General features: G+C 40.7%; 1 protein-coding gene across 12 annotated transcripts; it reads left to right on the top strand.

Moving 5' to 3' along the window:
- The first annotated feature begins 1,237 nt into the window (after positions 1-1,237).
- Positions 1,238-18,613, top strand: elavl3 (ELAV like neuron-specific RNA binding protein 3). 12 transcript variants are annotated; one of them, XM_085271605.1, is made up of 8 exons: positions 1,238-1,773; positions 8,284-8,503; positions 8,596-8,699; positions 10,724-10,877; positions 11,001-11,229; positions 11,713-11,766; positions 12,232-12,270; positions 13,070-18,613. In XM_085271605.1, the coding sequence occupies exons 1-8, from the start codon at positions 1,765-1,767 to the stop codon at positions 13,395-13,397; spliced, it is 1,137 nt and encodes a 378-aa protein (XP_085127731.1). In that variant the 5' UTR covers positions 1,238-1,764; the 3' UTR covers positions 13,398-18,613. The 12 variants fall into 12 exon arrangements, with proteins under 12 accessions (XP_085127731.1, XP_085127728.1, XP_085127734.1 ...); XM_085271602.1 differs by having other exon boundaries at positions 13,049-18,613; XM_085271603.1 differs by having other exon boundaries at positions 1,240-1,773; positions 8,287-8,503; positions 13,049-18,613.
- The last annotated feature ends 177 nt before the right edge of the window (positions 18,614-18,790 follow it).

Raw genomic sequence — 18,790 nt, 5'->3', positions numbered from 1 at the left:
GATCGGGACTGTAAGGTGTGAAGAACAGTAAGAGACACAAAGTAAAATTAAATGAGTTCTTTCTGATTCCTGCCCTGTATTTTATTATGAAAGTAAGCCAACATCCACCCACAGATGGTAACACCACAGATACCTGAAGGTTCCTCAGTGTCACTTAGGGAGAGCAAAGGAGAGGAGATGAACCAATCGGCACACTTTTACTACTCATCCGCAGTTAAAAAAGACTCAGGAGGCATTAATTCCACGCACAGCACCAACCTTCATTCATCATCTCAATTCCTCACATCAACAAAAACCATAGCCTCATGCACAAATAAACAAACATACACTGATTTATGCATACTCGCACGCATACTCCACCCACCCCCTCAGGTCAAGGCCCTATGGGGGTCTGCACAGAAATAGGTCATTTGTCACACATGATGTCCCGGGGCAGGGGATGCATTATAGATGAGCCCAAACAGCATGTCTCAGTGAGCACTCACCACACAGCAAGGGACATAGGAGTGAGCAGCAGGAGGTGGGCAGAGAGGGCTGATAACTACTAAGGATGGGGATATTGGAATCGTAAAGCAAGACAAAAATCACTACCGGCCACATTTCTGATCATAAAGCAAAGAAAAAAAAAGACTATTTGGCACAACTGTACCTTTCTCAATTTTTAAATGAAAAGACCTGAATTAATTTGAGGGCTATCTAATTTGTTATTCCCACGTCTGCACCTGACTCTATAGCTAACCATCTGCCTTGCATATGAGATGTCCAGAAATCATCAGCCATCGTATGGATCTTAGGCTTTGTGTGTATCTGCAATTCATGCCAAATTGTGGCATAGCTCTCTAGTCTTCCTTTTTGCTTCACAACTATGAATGTGGACTGAGAAAGTCTGTTGATCTTCACTCTACATTGCTTTTATTTGGAAAGACAAAGGCCTATGGAGCGTAGTTGTTTGCTATGGTGTCAGGCAGGCCTAAATGAAGACTAAGAGAGAAAGGAAGGGGCTGTGCTGAGGCCGAAGTGAGTGCAAAGTGTGGGGAATGAGAGAGACAAGTCCACTGTCTTCTTCTGCACCCATCTGTTCTGAAAGTGCAGGTGGAGCCCTATTCACACTGCTCTGCGTGTGTGTGTGTGTGAAGAGGGGGGCAGGAAGAAAGGAAGGGCAGCGAGAAGGAGGGAGTGGAGAGATGGAAGGGCAGGGATGGAAGAGGGGGAGGACTCTCGGTGATCTCTCCTGAAGGGGATAATGGGAGACGAGCGCATTGCAATGGCTGCCATGTAGTACCCTCCCTGCACAAATAGCCAATCAGCAGCGCGCTCTGCCAGCCAGGAGGACGCATAAAAGAAGAACATTGCAGCAGAGGCACAGAAGGAGACTGCGAGAGGAGCAAGGAATTACACACAAAAAAACAGCAGAACCAGAACACCCTCCCCTGGACACACCCTGCTGAGGATCACTGCTTCTCTTTTTTTCTGAACCATCACCCACGCCACTCGGAGAGAACGCTCTCCCTCATCATCATCCAGTAGAAAAGCCCTTTCTCCTCATTTCATCCTATAGAGGACACATACAATCTCAGAGGGCTGAGATCCCTTGGCGAAGATTGTATTTTTTTCCTTTTTTTCTTTTTTTTTCTTTTAAGTTTCACTCCTGACAGAACATAAGGGCCAAATAACATAAAGGCCGAAGAGCATATAAGAGACTCAGCCTTCAGATTCAAGACCAGTGCAAAGGAGGACCTAGATTTCTTTCATTGTACGTCAAGAATGGTTACTGTACGTATGCCTCTATTTCTTTTATATTTGTGAGGGAGATGCTGTAGCTTACATTCTATCTCAGTCCCTTTGTGTACACATGTGATGCAGCTAGTCGTAGACAGATCCATGTAACATCGTTTTTTTTACTCATGCTTTTTTTTGTGGAGATTAAAACCCAGATCTGTGGTTGTGCCAAGACATGCAGGAGTGTTGGGATTAGAGTCAAAAGTTTAAGTCCAATATGCGACGCCTTATTATTACGATAAGATTAACAATCCATACAGGCAGTTAGTAATCTCATACTGAGTGATGCGCCATGCCGGCTGCGCTCCAGCCTGCAGTCATCCTCCGCGTTGTAAGAATTCTCTTTTTCTTTTTTTCCCCTGCCATTTTCTGTAGCACACGTTTTACGTTTTAGCATCATAGCTACTACAAGTGCCTAAATGTCGCAGCTCTGGTTATAGTTCTTTCGTAATAAGCAGTCAAGATGTAGGAATCCTGCAGGGTCGGAGTGATGGAGAGGGAGAAATGCCATGAGGCGGTTCAGCGCGGGGGGAGGACGGGCTTTCTCTGCCTGGTGCAGAACAAGGATGCTGGAGACGGCTTTCTGAGACAAAACATGATGCCTCGGAGGCTGAGGGCCCATCCAGCGAGGCAAAGGGAGGGAAAAAGGGTCGAGTCACTCCGTGAGAGGGAGGGGGAGGAGAGAGATTACGCACCCATTGGTTAGCATTGAATCAGACAAAGTCCAAATTCCTCCGGGTTCTCGTTGCGATGTAACCGAGTAAATGGGCTGGAAATCTCAGAGGCCGCGACAGTAAAGGCCGCACACGGACATCTCCATTTTAAGCGCATTTCTCCGAGTTTCACAGCGCTCACGTAGGCTACAAGATGGCCATGCTTGCTCGCAGTGCGCTCGTCTCCTTTCATCCGACGAGCGCTGATAAATTAGCTTTGCTGTGTGCCGACGGTCGGATTGGGCGTGTCTCTGCTGGACCTGAGCACCCAACAAGGGCCTTGAAGCCTCAAACGACCTATTCAGCTTTTCCTCTTCAAATGCTCTGCTTGAATGCAGTTTATCCAAACAGGCGAATTAAGACCAGACACGTTTGCATAAAATTATTGAAGCAAATGAATAACCAAGAAACAGAGAATAAGCGCAAAGGCTAAAGATAAAAAGCTTAATATTGCGCGCAGGAGAGCAGTAAGTATTTATTAGAGTGAAAAATAAAAATGACCGTTAATTTAGTTTTTTGGGGATTGCGTAATTATTAATTAGAGCTTGATATATTTAAACATAATAAACTGTTCAGGCTGCTCAGTCTATGGCTAATAATAGTAACCAAAATAAATTATTTAACACTCAGAGGAAACAGGACGAGAGGCAGATAGTCCTCGAAAAAAATATAACCTGTAAGATCATTTCAAGGAATTTGAAATATTGCTCGGAAAAAGTGTGCAACACGGAGGTGCACAGGATCGGTCTGATTTGTTGTCCACTTTTTGTCTCGTTTCCAATTGCACTTGTGGTTTCTCTTCGCTCTGTACGTTACCTATTGTCCTTTTGCAGGCCTAGACAGTGTCACACCGACAGTGGCTCCCCTCCACATGGTCCGCAGTCTCCCATGCCTGTACCGCAGTGCCAAGCAAATAAAAGCGTTGAGTCAGATAACCTTTCCAAGGCACTTACACAATTCAAGGACAAGGACAGTCGAGGACATCACATTAAAACCAGCTGTTTGATCTTAAGTCGCACAGATTTAAACGTGAATCTTTAAGCCTGACGTCAGACATAAAACGTTTAAACGTTTATAAGCGTAGGCTTAATGTCATTTATTTACAACTATGCTGGGTCCTAGGTCGAGACGTAAAATCCCATTCAAATAAGCGGTTAAATGCCTCCTGTTGCCCACCACTTTATATAGTTAACAACAAATAAACCCAGCAGGCCGAGTTAGAAAACATATCTTCCTCTGAGACTATAGAATTTACTTGTTTGCAAAATCCTAACACAACGACAGTGATAATTTCATAAAGAGTTAAATAATTCTATATTTTATGTGACAGTTCATTTTTTTAAAATATATATCATTGTAAATTAATTATATATAAATATATAGTGAATTCAAGAATGCTTTATGTCAAAGGCAGTTATTAAACAAATAATTAAAAGAGCCCCGTTCTAAAAGAGAAAAAGTAACCCATTTTAAAGCGCTAATAAATACTTTTATTATATTTGACCTATCGTGGCGTTTTTTAACTCGGAGCTGGTGACTGTAACAATCATTGTTCCCGGAGAGTCCTGCAGCCCCCTGGCCACCACACAAAGCGCCACTGTTTACATTAATATTCATAGCGCTGCCATAGCCTCTGCGAGAGAGAAGAGGAGGAACGGGTGGCTCTTTTGTTTGGTCGTTTCAATACGTTTATTCAGCAAATAGACGCTCCGGTTCATGAATGCCTGCAGAGCTCACAAGTCTTGGCTTTTTAAAACAGGGAGAAATAAGAGAAAAAGACAAATCGAGATTGTTGTCCTATTTTTATTTTTATTGTTTTTGCTCGTACTTCGAATTAAAACCATTAGTGTTAATAATAATGACGATTCGGTGGTCTTCGGTTGATTCACGGCCATCGCCGGCCTCAAAATGAGACCGTCCGAAAGCCACTCCCTTTTTCAGCACGCTGGATAGCGACCCGCATGCTACGAGGACTTGCAAGATTTCTCTCCTTCGCCTTTGTCTGCTGTGATTTTATCAAAGCGGTGCACAGGCGCTCCTCCGAGAGCTGAAATCTGTTAGAAATCTTTCATTTGTAGTCTGTGGAGTAAAGAATAGGATGGAGTCTGAGCGCATGGCTGACAGGAGCTGTGACTCCTGTCGTCCTGTTGTGTTACAGCTGCCACCATGATCCCTTAAGCTGCAGAGAGTGTGGCTAATGCCCTTTGTTTGGGATAATCCTGTAATCTGTGTTATTTAGAAGGCTCATTTACACTTTAGCCTTGCATTTACTTTTGATTCATGCCTTCCAGAAAAAAGAAAAAATCAAAAAGAAAAAATCTTTACATAACGCATTAAAATGTGAAATAGGTACAGGTTATGTCTTAAAAGAATAAATCTTTGTTGTGATTCTAATTCCGTGTCTATCTAAATACATTTACTGTGCATTCTGAGTGATTTAAAGATACACATAACACAGGCAGGGCAAGTGAATCTACCTATACACTGAGCTTATAATTCCCTTGCGTGACCTTTGTGTCAAAACGCTAGATGTTACATCCAAACTGTAACCTCTAATGTGGTAAATCCCATGTTATGAGCTAAACTGGGAAAGTGTTATTCTTCCGTACATTATAGCCCGGAGTCCTTTAGTGCATTTGGAGCAGAAATGAATTGGGGAAGCTGTTTATATGCATCAGAAGACAGAGAACACAGACTGCGTTTACATTTAGTCTTGTAATGCTTCTGTGTTTTGTAATTTAATAGTGTACCGTGTAGGTGGAATGTGTGCTTGGCAGTGGAGGCAGGGCTCTCGTTTGCGTGCGAGTCTGGGTTCATGTGTTTGGCAGTGGAGGCAGGACTCTTGTTTGCGTGCAAGTCTGGGACCATGTGTAGGCGATGCTGATGCAGTACATTAAATATTAAGGGAGATCTCGCAGAACCCCAGAATAGACGAAAGCAGTCGAGGTGGGGGAACACACAGAGCTACCACAGCAAAATATTTTTTAAAAATTGTCTTTATTTGGCTTGTTTTCATTCTTTTTAGACAGTGATTCAGAAAAATGGGTAATGAAAGGCAGCAAAGGGTTTACACAATTAGGAAATCTAACTAGCCCTGGAGAGATCTTTGTATTTGTCACCAATACTTAAAAATCTCTGGAGCCACTAGCTGGAGTATGTGTATACTTACAGCATATCGCGATTATTCATGCTGTTGTGCACCCATCCCAGTAATTTCTCTATATTACACAGTAATTGGGTTACTGCAATCCAGAGTATTTGCTTATTGTTGGTGGTGTATAAAATGAAATATGACAGCTTAAAAAAAATTCTATTTGTTTCAAATAACCTCCAAGCATGCTGTTGCTCTCAGTTTCTATATGAAAATCTTAATCTCAGTTGCTGCTTGTGTCAGCCAATCTCTGAGCCCAGCCCTTTCCTCGGTGGCTCTGTGAATTATATAACTTCACACTGTTCACTGGGAATGTGTGCTCTGCCATGCTGAGGGTTATTTTCGTTGGCGAGTCAAATTTGCTCTAATATGTTTTTTGTTTTTTTCCCCCTCCCTCGAAATGCTTCTGTCATATTTGGGACACGTTCAGCTGTTTGTGTTTCTGTTAGTCAGATGCATCACATCACACAACAATGTACTAGGTTATTATTACGATGAATAACATAACCGCTTGACTCCACCTTATTTTGTCAAGACGTGCATCTCATCATTATCATTTAGAGGGGCACGCAAGTGATATTCACTTGGCATTACAGCTGGACATCAAAACCTTTGCTTGACAGATTGCTATTTTATGTCATCTGCTGTTTGTGCGTAGATGTGTGTTTGAAGTATTTTATTTTTAGGCTGCTTTAACTCTGTCACTGTGCTGCTTCGCCCCTTGTCATTGTCAATCTGACTTATATTTCCTACAAAGCCATACAATACACAGAATAAAAGGCGGACAAATGTCTAACCTGTGCGCTCTTAATGAGAACAGACACACACTCAGCCTACGGTAAGAAAGCTTTTTCAGCCATTTGAAACAATGCAGTCTTTGAGGGGCTGTTACCTGGGCAACGTGAGTCAAGGTGAGGCTCAAAGCAAGACAGACGGTCATAGAAGCAAGGGAAAAAGCAGGTTTCATTAGACAGACCTATTTAGGGGGACTAGAAAAAGAAGGAGAGCACATGAAATGACAAATACATTAAACACACAAAGGAAGAGATGAGTCCTTTTCAGTAAAATGAGTCTTAACACAGAAACAATGATATGATTTTTGTTTTAGAAGAGATGACATGAGGTTACAAGTCAATTCTGTCTGCTAACCATCCAGGTTTTTCCAATAAATTTTTTTTTAAATAACATCAATTGTCCATTAAAAGTACATGCTTCAAAGAGCTAAAGAGAAATATGTGTTCCTGTTATACTGTTTAGTGATTCAAGGACACCTACAATAAACTCTCCATCAAGCATGCAAATTTCAAAATAACTTTGAGGATTTATTAATTAAGTCCCTTTGTTGCTTCTGAGTACACTGTAAGCATCCAAGAGAAGATTCATTTAGCCCATTTGACTTGCATAACACCCACCCAGTTCTGCAGCAGCTCAATCCAGCAATCTGACATCAAAATTTACATTTTGGCCTCCACCACCACGCAAGCGTTATTTATTCAGACAATTTATGGAGTTACTGAGCTACATAAAAGCTGAAATTTTTGTACTCAAAAATATAGTGCAAAGGCACAGCAGGGCCGTGCTATAAAGGTGATCGTTTAGCGTCACGATTCAAAAACATGAACGCTCATTTATTTTGACAAGTGAAGGGAATCAAATCCAAATAAATGACTTTAGACCTTAAAAAAATAAGTAAATGTGAGAATCATAGACTTACACATTTAGGTGGTTATTTTTAAAGCATGGTATGTGAGACTACCACAGTAATCTCATACAGCTGAGCGATCTCCATCAGTTCAGTGTAGTTTAATGTGAACAGAGTTCCTGTTTCCTATGAAGGCTTAGCAGTAGGTGTTGCTTGTGAGTGAGTGGGTGGAAAATAATTCAGGAAGTTTTGTTTGCGACCAAACAGATGTTCCTTGAAATCCCACGTGGCTGACGTTAAGTAAGATGGTGCACACCAGAGCAACAGAGCAGACATGAGCATAGTACTGTACACTAACCCATACCCTTACTCCACTGTCAGCTGACCACTAGGAAACACAAAGGCAGAAGAGCAAACATGTAATCCCGATTTATCTTTTAACCAAACCGTGGTATTCTCCTTTTATTGTAGCACCAAATCCATTTAACAGTGCCGCTTTCTTCCCTTTGTCCATAATCTCAACCTCTGACCTCCCCCAGTCTCTTGCCAACCTCACACACACACACACACACACACACACACACACACACACACACACACACACACACACACACACACACACACACTTCTACCATCACTATTATCCATCCCTGTGTAATGATGTAATGGTGTTTGACCCTGGAAAAGAGTGGGGGGAGGGGAGGAGAAAGGGAAAAGGGACTGTGACATCTGCAGGACCAGAGGCAGAGAGCGAGAGAGGAGGAAATATGGGGTGCAGTGGGGGTGGGTGGGGTATAATAAATCAGAGCTGGTATCCGTCTCCATTTTAGCATTGCTGATTCCTGACCTTTCCTGCTGACAGTGACAAAGTGGACAGTCTGTGTGCGTGGTTATATTTGCATTTGCAAAATGGTGTGATAAATATTATATTTATATCAGCGCCGATCACCACCATGTCTCTTTGTGAATTATGAATCTAACTCCACCCTCTTCCTCAGCAGATAATCAGCACCATGGAAACCCAGGTGTCCAACGGTCCAAGCGGAACCAGTCTGCCTAACGGCCCAGTCATCAGCACAAACGGCTCCACAGATGACAGCAAAACCAACCTGATCGTCAACTATCTGCCTCAGAACATGACCCAGGAAGAATTCAAAAGTTTGTTTGGTAGCATTGGAGAAATTGAGTCCTGCAAGCTAGTCAGAGACAAGATAACAGGTGCAACACATTGTACATGCCAAAAAATGTGATTTTTGTTTGTTGTTTTGGAGAATCCCAAACGTCATCTATATCTCTCTCTTTGTCTCCAGGACAGAGTTTGGGATATGGCTTTGTAAACTATGTCGACCCAAATGATGCAGACAAGGCTATTAACACACTCAATGGTCTCAAATTGCAGACTAAAACAATCAAGGTAAGCAGAACTGAACCAATTTTGCTCTCTGTTTTTTTTTTTTATTCTTCACAGCATGCTAGACAGAGAGAGGAAGTGTAGATTTTGTCAAGGGGGTTGCTGAAAGAGGCAGTGACAGACGTGACAGAGGGAGGGGAAGAAAATGGGGATGAGGGGGCAGAAGGCTAGAACAAAGGAAGTGAGAGAAAGGCTGAAAGAGGAGGAGAAAGTGGAGGTCAGAAAGCAAGGGGCGGACAGCATGCAAAGGTTATTGTGATGGAAATGTAATTAGGAAGCCTGACTGTGGTGCATGAGGGTCAGTCCAGGTTAGCCCATCTGCCTCCAATCTAGGCTAATTAGGGGGGCTCCTTTGTCCCAAAATCAGATGATGGGGCATAAAAACTGATTCTCTCCGTCCCCTGAACACAATAAAAGAAGATCAAAGATTGAAATGAACTGCAGGATTGAAAAAACGAATTTTTGAAAGAGCAGAGCAGGTGATCCTAAAACAGCTGTCCTTCAAAATGGCTTATGGCTGATCAAACAATTCGCTTGAAGTCACAGACTGTATATGCTTACTTTTTGGATAAACAGACAGACAAATCATATTTTATATTATATTAAAAGTGCACATAACCTTGTGAATTTACTTTCACTCTAGAGCAGAAGTAATGAGACTGTCATGATAATTATTACACTGCAATGTTAATCATATAAGATCATTCATATTTAATGTATCTGTACATAGATAACTTTGTCTGTAATTAACTGCTTTGTAATTTATTCTTAAATCTCAAAATTCATTAATTCATGCGGCCATAGACCGGTTTCATCTTCCTGATTTTGGAGGAAGCTTCAATAGAAAGGGGTGAAGGTGTTAGGGTGGGGGCAGCAGTAGAAGGGTAGGGGGTAGCTCAAAGAGCAGAATCCCAATGACAGGATTAGAGGCCATATGGGCTTCAGGCACCATCTGTACTGTGGGAGCGACAGCGAGAGGGTTAATTATAGGGCAGCCTCTGTTCCCCGAACACAGTGACTCCCCCCTGACTCGTCCAGAACACCCTAATCACTCCAACACACAACCCTCCTGCTCATACAGTCCATCTGTGTGCACAATAGACACTAGTGCTTAGCAGTGATGGATAAAATCAGAACACCTGTATTCACACTAAAGATATCTACAGTATATGTGTAGTACTTGTTATCACTGTTTTCTTTGTGTCAGAACAAACCAAAGAATAGTGCAACTACTTCTAAATACATTTGCATTCATTACACCATATACATGCAGACAAATAGCACGCGGGTGTGTGTGAAAACCATGTTTATATGTTATTGGGAATCTTGCAATTCTTGTGATGCAATCACATTGTTTGCTGTTTGCCTGTAGAGCTGTTCTTCCCTGGAGAATAGAGACAAAGGAAGGAGGCAGGACAGGGAGGGCAGCTCAGCCTATCTCAGACAACACTCACTCTGTCTCTCCATCACACACAAACACACCACTTTTAACAATGCACTGGACTGGACTATCTGTCACAGAAGTGCTCACGTGTTCCTATAAACACAAAAATGAGAACGTGTCTATTGCTTTTACAGCCAATTAGATCCCGCTCTGCACCACTAACTCAAAATGTTCTGAAAGTAGACCAACAGAAAACCATAAGGGATATAAACACAGATGTATTAGAAAATGACCATGCACTAATTAAGTCACTGGTGATTTCAGGAAAATATATCAACTAAGGCTGATTTTTTTTTTAAGTACAAAACAAAGCTGACACTCGGTGTGGGTAACGGTTACGGCCATTATAGCATGTCTGCAATGCTCTCATTATAACTCTGATTAAGTCCACAGACACCAAACAGAGAACTGGGTCTGTAAATGTTAAACAAGGCAAAATTGCAACAATTTTTTTGGAAACTCAGTCTAGTTTTAGCTAACATGTGCCTCCAGTCAAAGTGACGGTTCTTCTTTTTTCTGCTATAAATTGTTCCAAACAAAAAACAAACAAAACACAGTGATTATGTTATATTGTGTGTTATAGGTATCGTATGCCCGGCCTAGTTCGGCTTCCATTCGCGATGCCAACCTTTATGTTAGTGGACTCCCTAAAACAATGAGCCAGAAGGACATGGAACAGCTGTTCTCCCAATATGGTCGGATCATCACCTCACGGATCTTAGTGGACCAAGTTACAGGTACTGTCAGTCAGTTTTTTGGGATAAACTATATATCAATACAGCCTGTGTCAGACCAGTCACGCTTGCAGGAAGCAACACTGATGCCAAGGTAGTAACACTGTCCTGCTTTGCTATTCGGAGCAGGCATATCACGAGGAGTGGGCTTCATCCGGTTTGACAAGAGAAATGAAGCAGAGGAGGCCATCAAAGGACTGAACGGACAGAAGCCTTTGGGTGCTGCCGAGCCCATCACTGTCAAGTTCGCCAACAACCCCAGCCAGAAGACAGGCCAGGCCTTACTCACTCAGCTGTACCAGACTGCTGCTCGTCGCTACACGGGACCCCTCCACCACCAGACTCAGCGTTTCAGGTACTGAACCTTTACCAACCTCATACCACCCGATGTATGAGTCCCTTACTAACCAACAGATAGTCTGTAAATAAATATAATTTCAAGGTCAAGTCACAGGTTATCCTGCTCTGTCGTTGAGCTTAAGCAAACTCAATAATAGCAAATCCAACTCGTAATATTGCAAGTGTGTCAGCGTTGCATTGTTTTAGTAAGACATGGAATATCATTACTGTGTCAGTAGCCAAGTCAGCAAGTTTTTCTAAACTACATCAGAGAATGGCTAAGAGTAAATGCATCTGAATATTTTTGAAGTGGCACATTCACAAATTAGTAAATGTGATCTAGTTTAACAATACAGAGAATGATTAAAGAATAAATAACAGATTGTCTGTCACTATAATACATATTAAGCTATTTTTTTTACGTTCTAGTAAAGAAGGAAATGGCAATATGGTGTCCCTCCTTCTCAATTTCTTTCTCTGACTTTCTTTTACACTGCAGTGTGATCCCTTCACTGGGAAAGGGACCCGATCCAAATAACAGCTCAAAACCAATGTAAGAAACCAGATTTTTCCCAAATACAACAAAAAAAGCAAAGTTAAATGAATGTCGCCTATACTTAATAGGCATTTAGGCATCATAATGATAGATGTTATCCACATCTATGTGGATAATTATGAATAAAAAGTTTTCCAAGGCTTCCAGCATGAAATATTTTTAAGGGACTTCACAAACTGTAGACACCCCCAGATTTGGAATGCTCACTTGCTCAGTATGAATACTTAATTTGAATAAGTAGATGTAAAATAACATATTACTCTGGAGCTTAAATAAAAACCAGCAGGCCAATTTGACACATCATCAGTTTGTGGTTGGATGGTTTGGGACTACGCTGCAGTGAAGGATGCCCTCTGGAGGCCAGCTGGTGAAGGAGCAACATGTTAACATGAAAGCCCCCCCTTCTTTGTAGATCTCATAACTAACTTCTGCATCCCCTTCATTCTCCCTCTTGCGTTGCAGACTCGACAATTTACTAAACGCCAGCTACGGAGTCAAGAGGTAAATGCCAAAGGTGTACTTTCAAAAGCATCCATGCCAAAATAAAACCTCAAACAAAGTGCCCGGAATACCACCTGCTGACTTCATCTCAAAATCAGATACTAGCCATAATTCTTAATGCCCACAACCCATTTAACCATGCTACAGAAGCAGCTGAGCCAACAAAAGACTATCTGTAATTGCATTAGGCAATGATGCAGCATTCCGACAGCAGGGTATTCTGGCATGGCTTTGTTTAACCTTTTGTTCTTTTGTTTTGATTAATAGAAATAATTTCTATGTATTTATTTATGAACTAACATTGTCAGTTTCAGTTGCTTTAATGTCCCCTTTTTTTCACCAGCATGGACATACCAGATTCCGTTTGCGTCTCCTCTGTTTGCTCCAGTTTTTGTATGATTTGATTCCAATTTGCTTTTCATCCCTCTCTAGGTTTCTGTGTTTTGTTCAATACTGTGATTTCCGTTGAACATCGTGATTCATGTGTTTAATTCTTCCAGAGGCTTTGGTCAGCAGAGAAAATGAGAAAATATGCAGATTGTGTGGGTGTCTTGTCTCAGGGCTCACAGTGTCATTTTGTATGAAAGCAGGTAGTTTGGAGCCACTGTGGTGCCCACACATATTTACCTACAAAACTGTGCAGGAGAGGGGAAGGAGATGGGGTCCCCTGACTCCATGCCTGACTACAAGCGTTAACATTTCTCAAAGATACACGCTCATTAGAGACAGTATAGAGCACTGAATGCTGTGTGGAACTTCAGAATGACACCCATGGTAGTTCTCCCACTCTCTTCCCCAGATTCTCACCCATCACCATTGACAGCATGACCAGTTTGGCCGGCGTCAACCTTACCGGTCCAACTGGAGCCGGCTGGTGCATCTTTGTGTACAACCTGTCCCCTGAGGCGGACGAAAGTGTCCTGTGGCAGCTCTTCGGGCCTTTCGGTGCAGTCACCAATGTCAAGGTCATCCGTGACTTCACCACCAACAAATGTAAGGGCTTTGGCTTTGTCACCATGACCAACTACGATGAAGCTGCCATGGCTATTGCTAGCCTTAACGGCTATCGCCTGGGTGACCGCGTGCTGCAGGTTTCCTTCAAGACCAGTAAGCAGCACAAGGCCTGAGAGAGAGAGAGAGGCTGTTGCCGCCAGCTCCTTCGACCTGCAGGGAGAGCAGCTCCCTGTGCCATCACTCTACATGGGCCTGGACTGAGTCTCTCTCACATAAATTCATAAAAACGGAATCACAGACACAGACACGCAGATACATGCACACACACACACGACACAAACATATCCATATGCAAGCATACACAAGTCAGAGTTTCAAGTAAACACACACTAGTGGAGTTTTTCTTTTCTCTTTACACAACATGCTAGTCCTTCCCTGTATTTGCCTGGATTGAATTAGAAGGGGTACGTAGCTGGTTTGTTGGGTAGGGGCAAGAGCGATCTATTTAGGAGACAGTCTAACGAATGTGACGGAGAATGTGTACTGAGTGCTTTGATTGAATTCAGGCAAATAGCAACAACTGATGAACAAAACGATCAAACAATTTAAGCGAACGAAATATGTGCAATTTACCCAAACTCTTACCCCACCATCTCTCCCATTATCTCGCTGGAGAGAATGTAGTCACTTTTTTTACACTTGGGCATTTTGAATCAGCAAGTTTTTTTAGATCAAAGAAAATGAAATTAAAAAACAGTGTTCTCTTATATACGTCTATTAAAATATAACTATATATTCAATATTTAAGGTGGTTATAATAGCCGAGTATGTAAGCATTTTCTAGAAACTTTGACTACTGTTTCCTGACCTGCATTAGGTGGTGCCTAGCGTAAAGGCAGTTTCTCTACCCTATCTGGGCTTGTTCAGCTCAGACCCAATATGATTTAGGTTAACTAATGAATACTGGTCACAGAAAAGAGTAGTTCGAAGGCCATCAGAATCACTTTCCCTCACAGTCTCACAACAAACAACACAATAGTACACTTATGTATCACAGAAACACAGTTCAGTAACTAGAAGATTACACATATTTAGTCCAGTAAAGCTGTATTTTTTCTAATCGGTCCTTAAGATGGATCTAATACAAGCAGACTGTCTGTGAACTTAGAGCAGAGTGGCAGGGCTCCCATGGTGACAGTGTTCATTAGTAAGTCTCCGGTGGCCATGAGAGAGAAGAGCGCGAGATGAAAAGTGTTTCACCATAACACAGCCACGTCGAAGGGAAATACCGGTGTTGTTTTGCTTTTGCATCATTTTCAGATGATTGTATTTTGCTCTGTCAGCCATCATCCGGCATGAGATCCTTTGTCAGAAGGTCAAGAGAAGACAAAGACAATTTGTTTCGATTTTAAATGCTTTTGAAAAAAAAAGGGTTACTACTGAAAAATTGTGAACTCAACAACGGCCAAAGCAGGTCTGCTGTGAAACAACACAGATGAGCAAAAACTCAAGAGCACCGGTATTATTCTTGAGTGCATAGATAGAAGCTCCCTGAACAAATGAGGTCAAAGTTTTACATTTCAGTAGAATATATGGGTAAAAATATGAATAGAGCAGATTAAGTAAACTGCAGTTCCTAAAGACTGAGCACTTAAAGTTGACTTAGAGTCATGTCTGCGAGTGATGATATCCAGCAATGTAAAGATTATCACTGATCCAGTGAGGAGAAATATTAACAGCTCCTCCAACTTTGCTAAACGCTCCTCAGTTTTACTTTAAAACCCTTTGATTCTCACAAAAGCTTCGCAGAAACTTTGAACTCCTGCCCTATCAAGAGATGACTGCACAAAATCAACCTTGCAGAAAAGAAAGTGTCATAATTATACTTCTGTTTACAACAGAAAAGTATTTATTTATTTGCTTCAGATCTGTTTGGCACAACCACTAAAATAGCATTTCTAAAATATCCCCAACCCAACTGCATGAAGATTATTTATGGCACCCTTGATGAAACATTAAGGCCAACCTGTCTAGTTGAAATGTCTGTTAGAGCCCAGACTGATGATTTACCATGGGGGAGAGCTAATGTCTTTCAATATCAAGACAACTGCACACATTAATAGATTAAATAAGGTCAACTATATTCAAGACATTTTTGCTTTTTGCTTTTCTAAATGACGCTGTGTTAGCCAAAGAGGACGATCTCTTTGAAAGGATTACATTAGAGATAAATCTATTTTTATACATACAAAGGAACAAGACCTTGTGCTGAATTTTTACAGATTCTTAAGCTTGGAAAAATTGGGACATCGCATGGCTTTATTTTAAACCCTCTGATCTTTGCAGAGCAAGGGGGAACAAGCATGCGGTGTATGGGTGGGGATTTGGGGAGGGGGCGAAGGAACAATGTATCTCATACAAACTTAACTGTCTAACCATATCAAGATGATTGAAACCGAACCTAACAAGAACAAATTTAATGGAGAAAAAAATAAAGTTACAGGTAAACAGTTGGGGGTATAGCCAGACAGACATATCTATACTTTTGACTGCTTAGACACACATACACACACATCTCTTGTCCTGAAGTTGTGTACAGTGTTGCTTCAATGATGGTGCAGTGAAATGAAGTTCTTTGACTTGAGAATCCCAGATAAAGCTCCAATGAGCCCAGCTCATCGCCCAGCTGGCAAATTCTATAAGCTGCTTGCAAAATTAAATAAAAAAGTAAAATGCAGATTGAAACAGTGACGCAGATTCACAACTGAGATTGAGCATGAGTCTTTACGATTAGATAGATTTGAGTTTTGCCAAAGAACTGCTTTGCAAGTCAGTACAAGAAGGTTCAATTAAGACCAACTATAATATTCCCTAAGTAATTGCTGTACAAATCGATGTTATTTATTGAATAAGGACCCTCTACAATTTCAGTTATCATTACTTTTTGAATGTTTAAGTTGCGCATATCAGTTTACATTTATAAATCTTTAAATCACTAAACCAAAAGTGACAGATGCAAGCAATCCCATTTGCACATCTTTCATGCAGACACCGAATGATAAGAGGCATATCAAAAATAAATGCGATGAATCAGTCTCTCGACGAAAGAAAAACGCATCCTCCTATAATATTTCCCCCGACATTTAAATCATCCGCTTTGTCTTGTGACTAATTTATCCTTCAAAACCGTTGCACCACTTCAAATACTTACACAGGCATCTTTCAATCTGACTCATGCTGTTTCATCCCCTGAAATACTCTGAATGATTGTTCGTGGCGTGTCCAGAGCTGACCACATAAAGGGACTAATCTAGCTATTTTTGGTCATGCAATTTGAAAGAGATAGCACAGTAGGACTGAGCACTTGGTGAGACCAGTGATAGACGTTAGGAACAACCGAGATAACAGGCCACGTTGAGCTGCAGCTGGAGTTGTTTACCCAGCCATGTCCGATGTAGAACAGTCAACCCAAGAAACCAAACCCACAGTCCAAAACGACCTTTCATACACAGTCTATACGAACACTTACATCTGATGTACAGCAAAGAGCCAAGGACAATGGCAGGAAACAGTACTACACTGCTTGAGCAACAACAATAATCATTTAAAAAGACAAAAAAACTTTCCTATGGAACAGTAAGTGCAATGTGCTTTGTTTTTATATTGACTGAGAACAAATGATATATATTTTTTAAAAAAGAAATTAAATGTCACACTGAAATGGTTTGCGGAATCGTGAAAGGAGCAAAAACGAACAGACTCGTTAAGAAATCAAACAAGCAATGAGAGCTCTGATCTCAAAATTGCCATAATCACTTCCTCAGCCCCTAATTTGTGCTCTGACCATGCTAGCTCAAACTGCATCATTTGGCTGTCTTAATAGAGCAATTCTCAATGACCTTGAAAGGAATACTGTCTAATATATCATCAGTTTTAGCCCATGTCAATTTCAAATATCATTTTTCCTGTAATTTATTGATTTCATTTACATATCAAGACTCACATGTTAAATTAGTGTATTTGTGTTGTTGATGTTTCCATAGAGAACACACATGGGTCAAAGATTATGTTTGGTTGCATTGATTGGGTAAAGTTTGTTATTTTTCTTCCATTATTTAATTAGTTGCAGTTTACAGTGTATGCAGATTTTAGACTTAGTTAGATTTTTTTCTTTCAATCAATCTGTGTTCAATTGTGTTTGTAAAGTCTGTGGTAGCTTTTGTTGCAACATAAAATAATTTAAACAGAAAAAATTCAAAATAGCGCCAACAAACTTGTATTATTTGGGCGACTTTAAGCTTGTAGTTTTAACTTATTGTTAACTTAAAAACTATTTATTATGATTATTATTATTGCCTCGTATAAAGTATGTTTTGTGTATATTTATGGTTTATTTCATTATATTTGCAAGTTTAAAAGATTTTAAGTTTGCCAAAATTGTGGTTACACCATTTCGTTTCTTAAAAGGGGGACAAATAGAAAAACAGCTTTAGAAGTACGATTTGGAAACGTTCTCCATAGTCAAAGAATGCACTGCTATATTTAACTAATTGAAGTGTATAAACATACATGCTTTGTGCTAGATGTTATGCCTTTACTGCCTGTGTTCTGTTTGTCTTGTTAAATGAAAATCTTTTAATTATTTAATCTTATCACAGTCTTGTTTTTTCAACCACTCGGTGAACCCCTGAGACACGGCGCAGCCCCTGTAGCCAGGCTTTGGCCCATCTGAGGGTCCTTCAGCTAGCCAGGAAGGGAGGGATTTGATTTGATATGCTCACAAGAAGCTTTCTTGTTCATGTTGATGGTTTGATTTACAAAATGGGATATCAGGGGTTCAGTTTACATAGCTGCATTGTATACTGAGATCACCTGTATCGATTTCAATATCAATTTGTGCTTCTTGAGCCTCATTACACAATTGGAAACCTAACCAGGAGCTCCAACAAAATAGTGCAGAGCTCAGAAAAGCTACAGGAAGGTTTCCTTGGGAGTCTTTAGGTACTGAAGGGGTGAGTGGTCCTTCTGTTTCTCAACCAACTGTATTTTGTGTCTATTTATTTAGAAGAGGGGACGCAGTAACTTAGTGATGTTTTTCTTACATTTTTCCTGGAATGGTAGAACAAATCAAAAGTGAAAATGATCAAAACATTTCCGTTGACACCAATGGTCTGCGGAAAAAAATATACAAAATCTCATACTTCCAAACATGACCAAATGAACAATGTCAAAATTTAACAAAGAAAAAAAAAAACCTTTCAGTTTAGACTAGGATATTTATTACTGGGATTTCAGCTGAAGACGCTTGAAGACTTTTTCATGGAATTGTTTAATTATTTGTACTTTACATGCCAGAAAAAAAAAAATAAAATAAAAGCTACAAATACAAGCGGCTCGATTTTTACTGATTGTCAAAACACTATTAAAATGTCATTTTACAATCGCATGCACATTCAGTAAGGCTGGTTTGTTGGCTTGAGTGTTTCGATAATTGCAACAATAACGCACACTGAATTATTTTTTTAAATGACACATTTCCACCAGCTCTTCAGTTAAATATTTAATA

This window comes from Mchenga conophoros, linkage group LG4, assembly GCF_057382185.1.
Source record: "Mchenga conophoros isolate Kocher_MC1m ecotype Shallow Benthic linkage group LG4, M_conophoros_male_GT1.1, whole genome shotgun sequence".
NCBI classification, from domain to species: domain Eukaryota; kingdom Metazoa; phylum Chordata; class Actinopteri; order Cichliformes; family Cichlidae; genus Mchenga; species Mchenga conophoros.
The sequence above is the reverse complement of the archived record's forward strand: the minus strand, read 5'-3'. Positions and strand labels throughout refer to the sequence as shown.

Coding starts and splice junctions, on each gene's coding strand:
- elavl3 (XM_085271602.1), top strand. Junction 8,504..8,595: donor AGTCAGAGACAAGATAACAG/GTGCAACACATT, acceptor CTTTGTCTCCAG/GACAGAGTTTGGGATATGGC. Junction 11,767..12,231: donor AATAACAGCTCAAAACCAAT/GTAAGAAACCAG, acceptor CTTGCGTTGCAG/ACTCGACAATTTACTAAACG.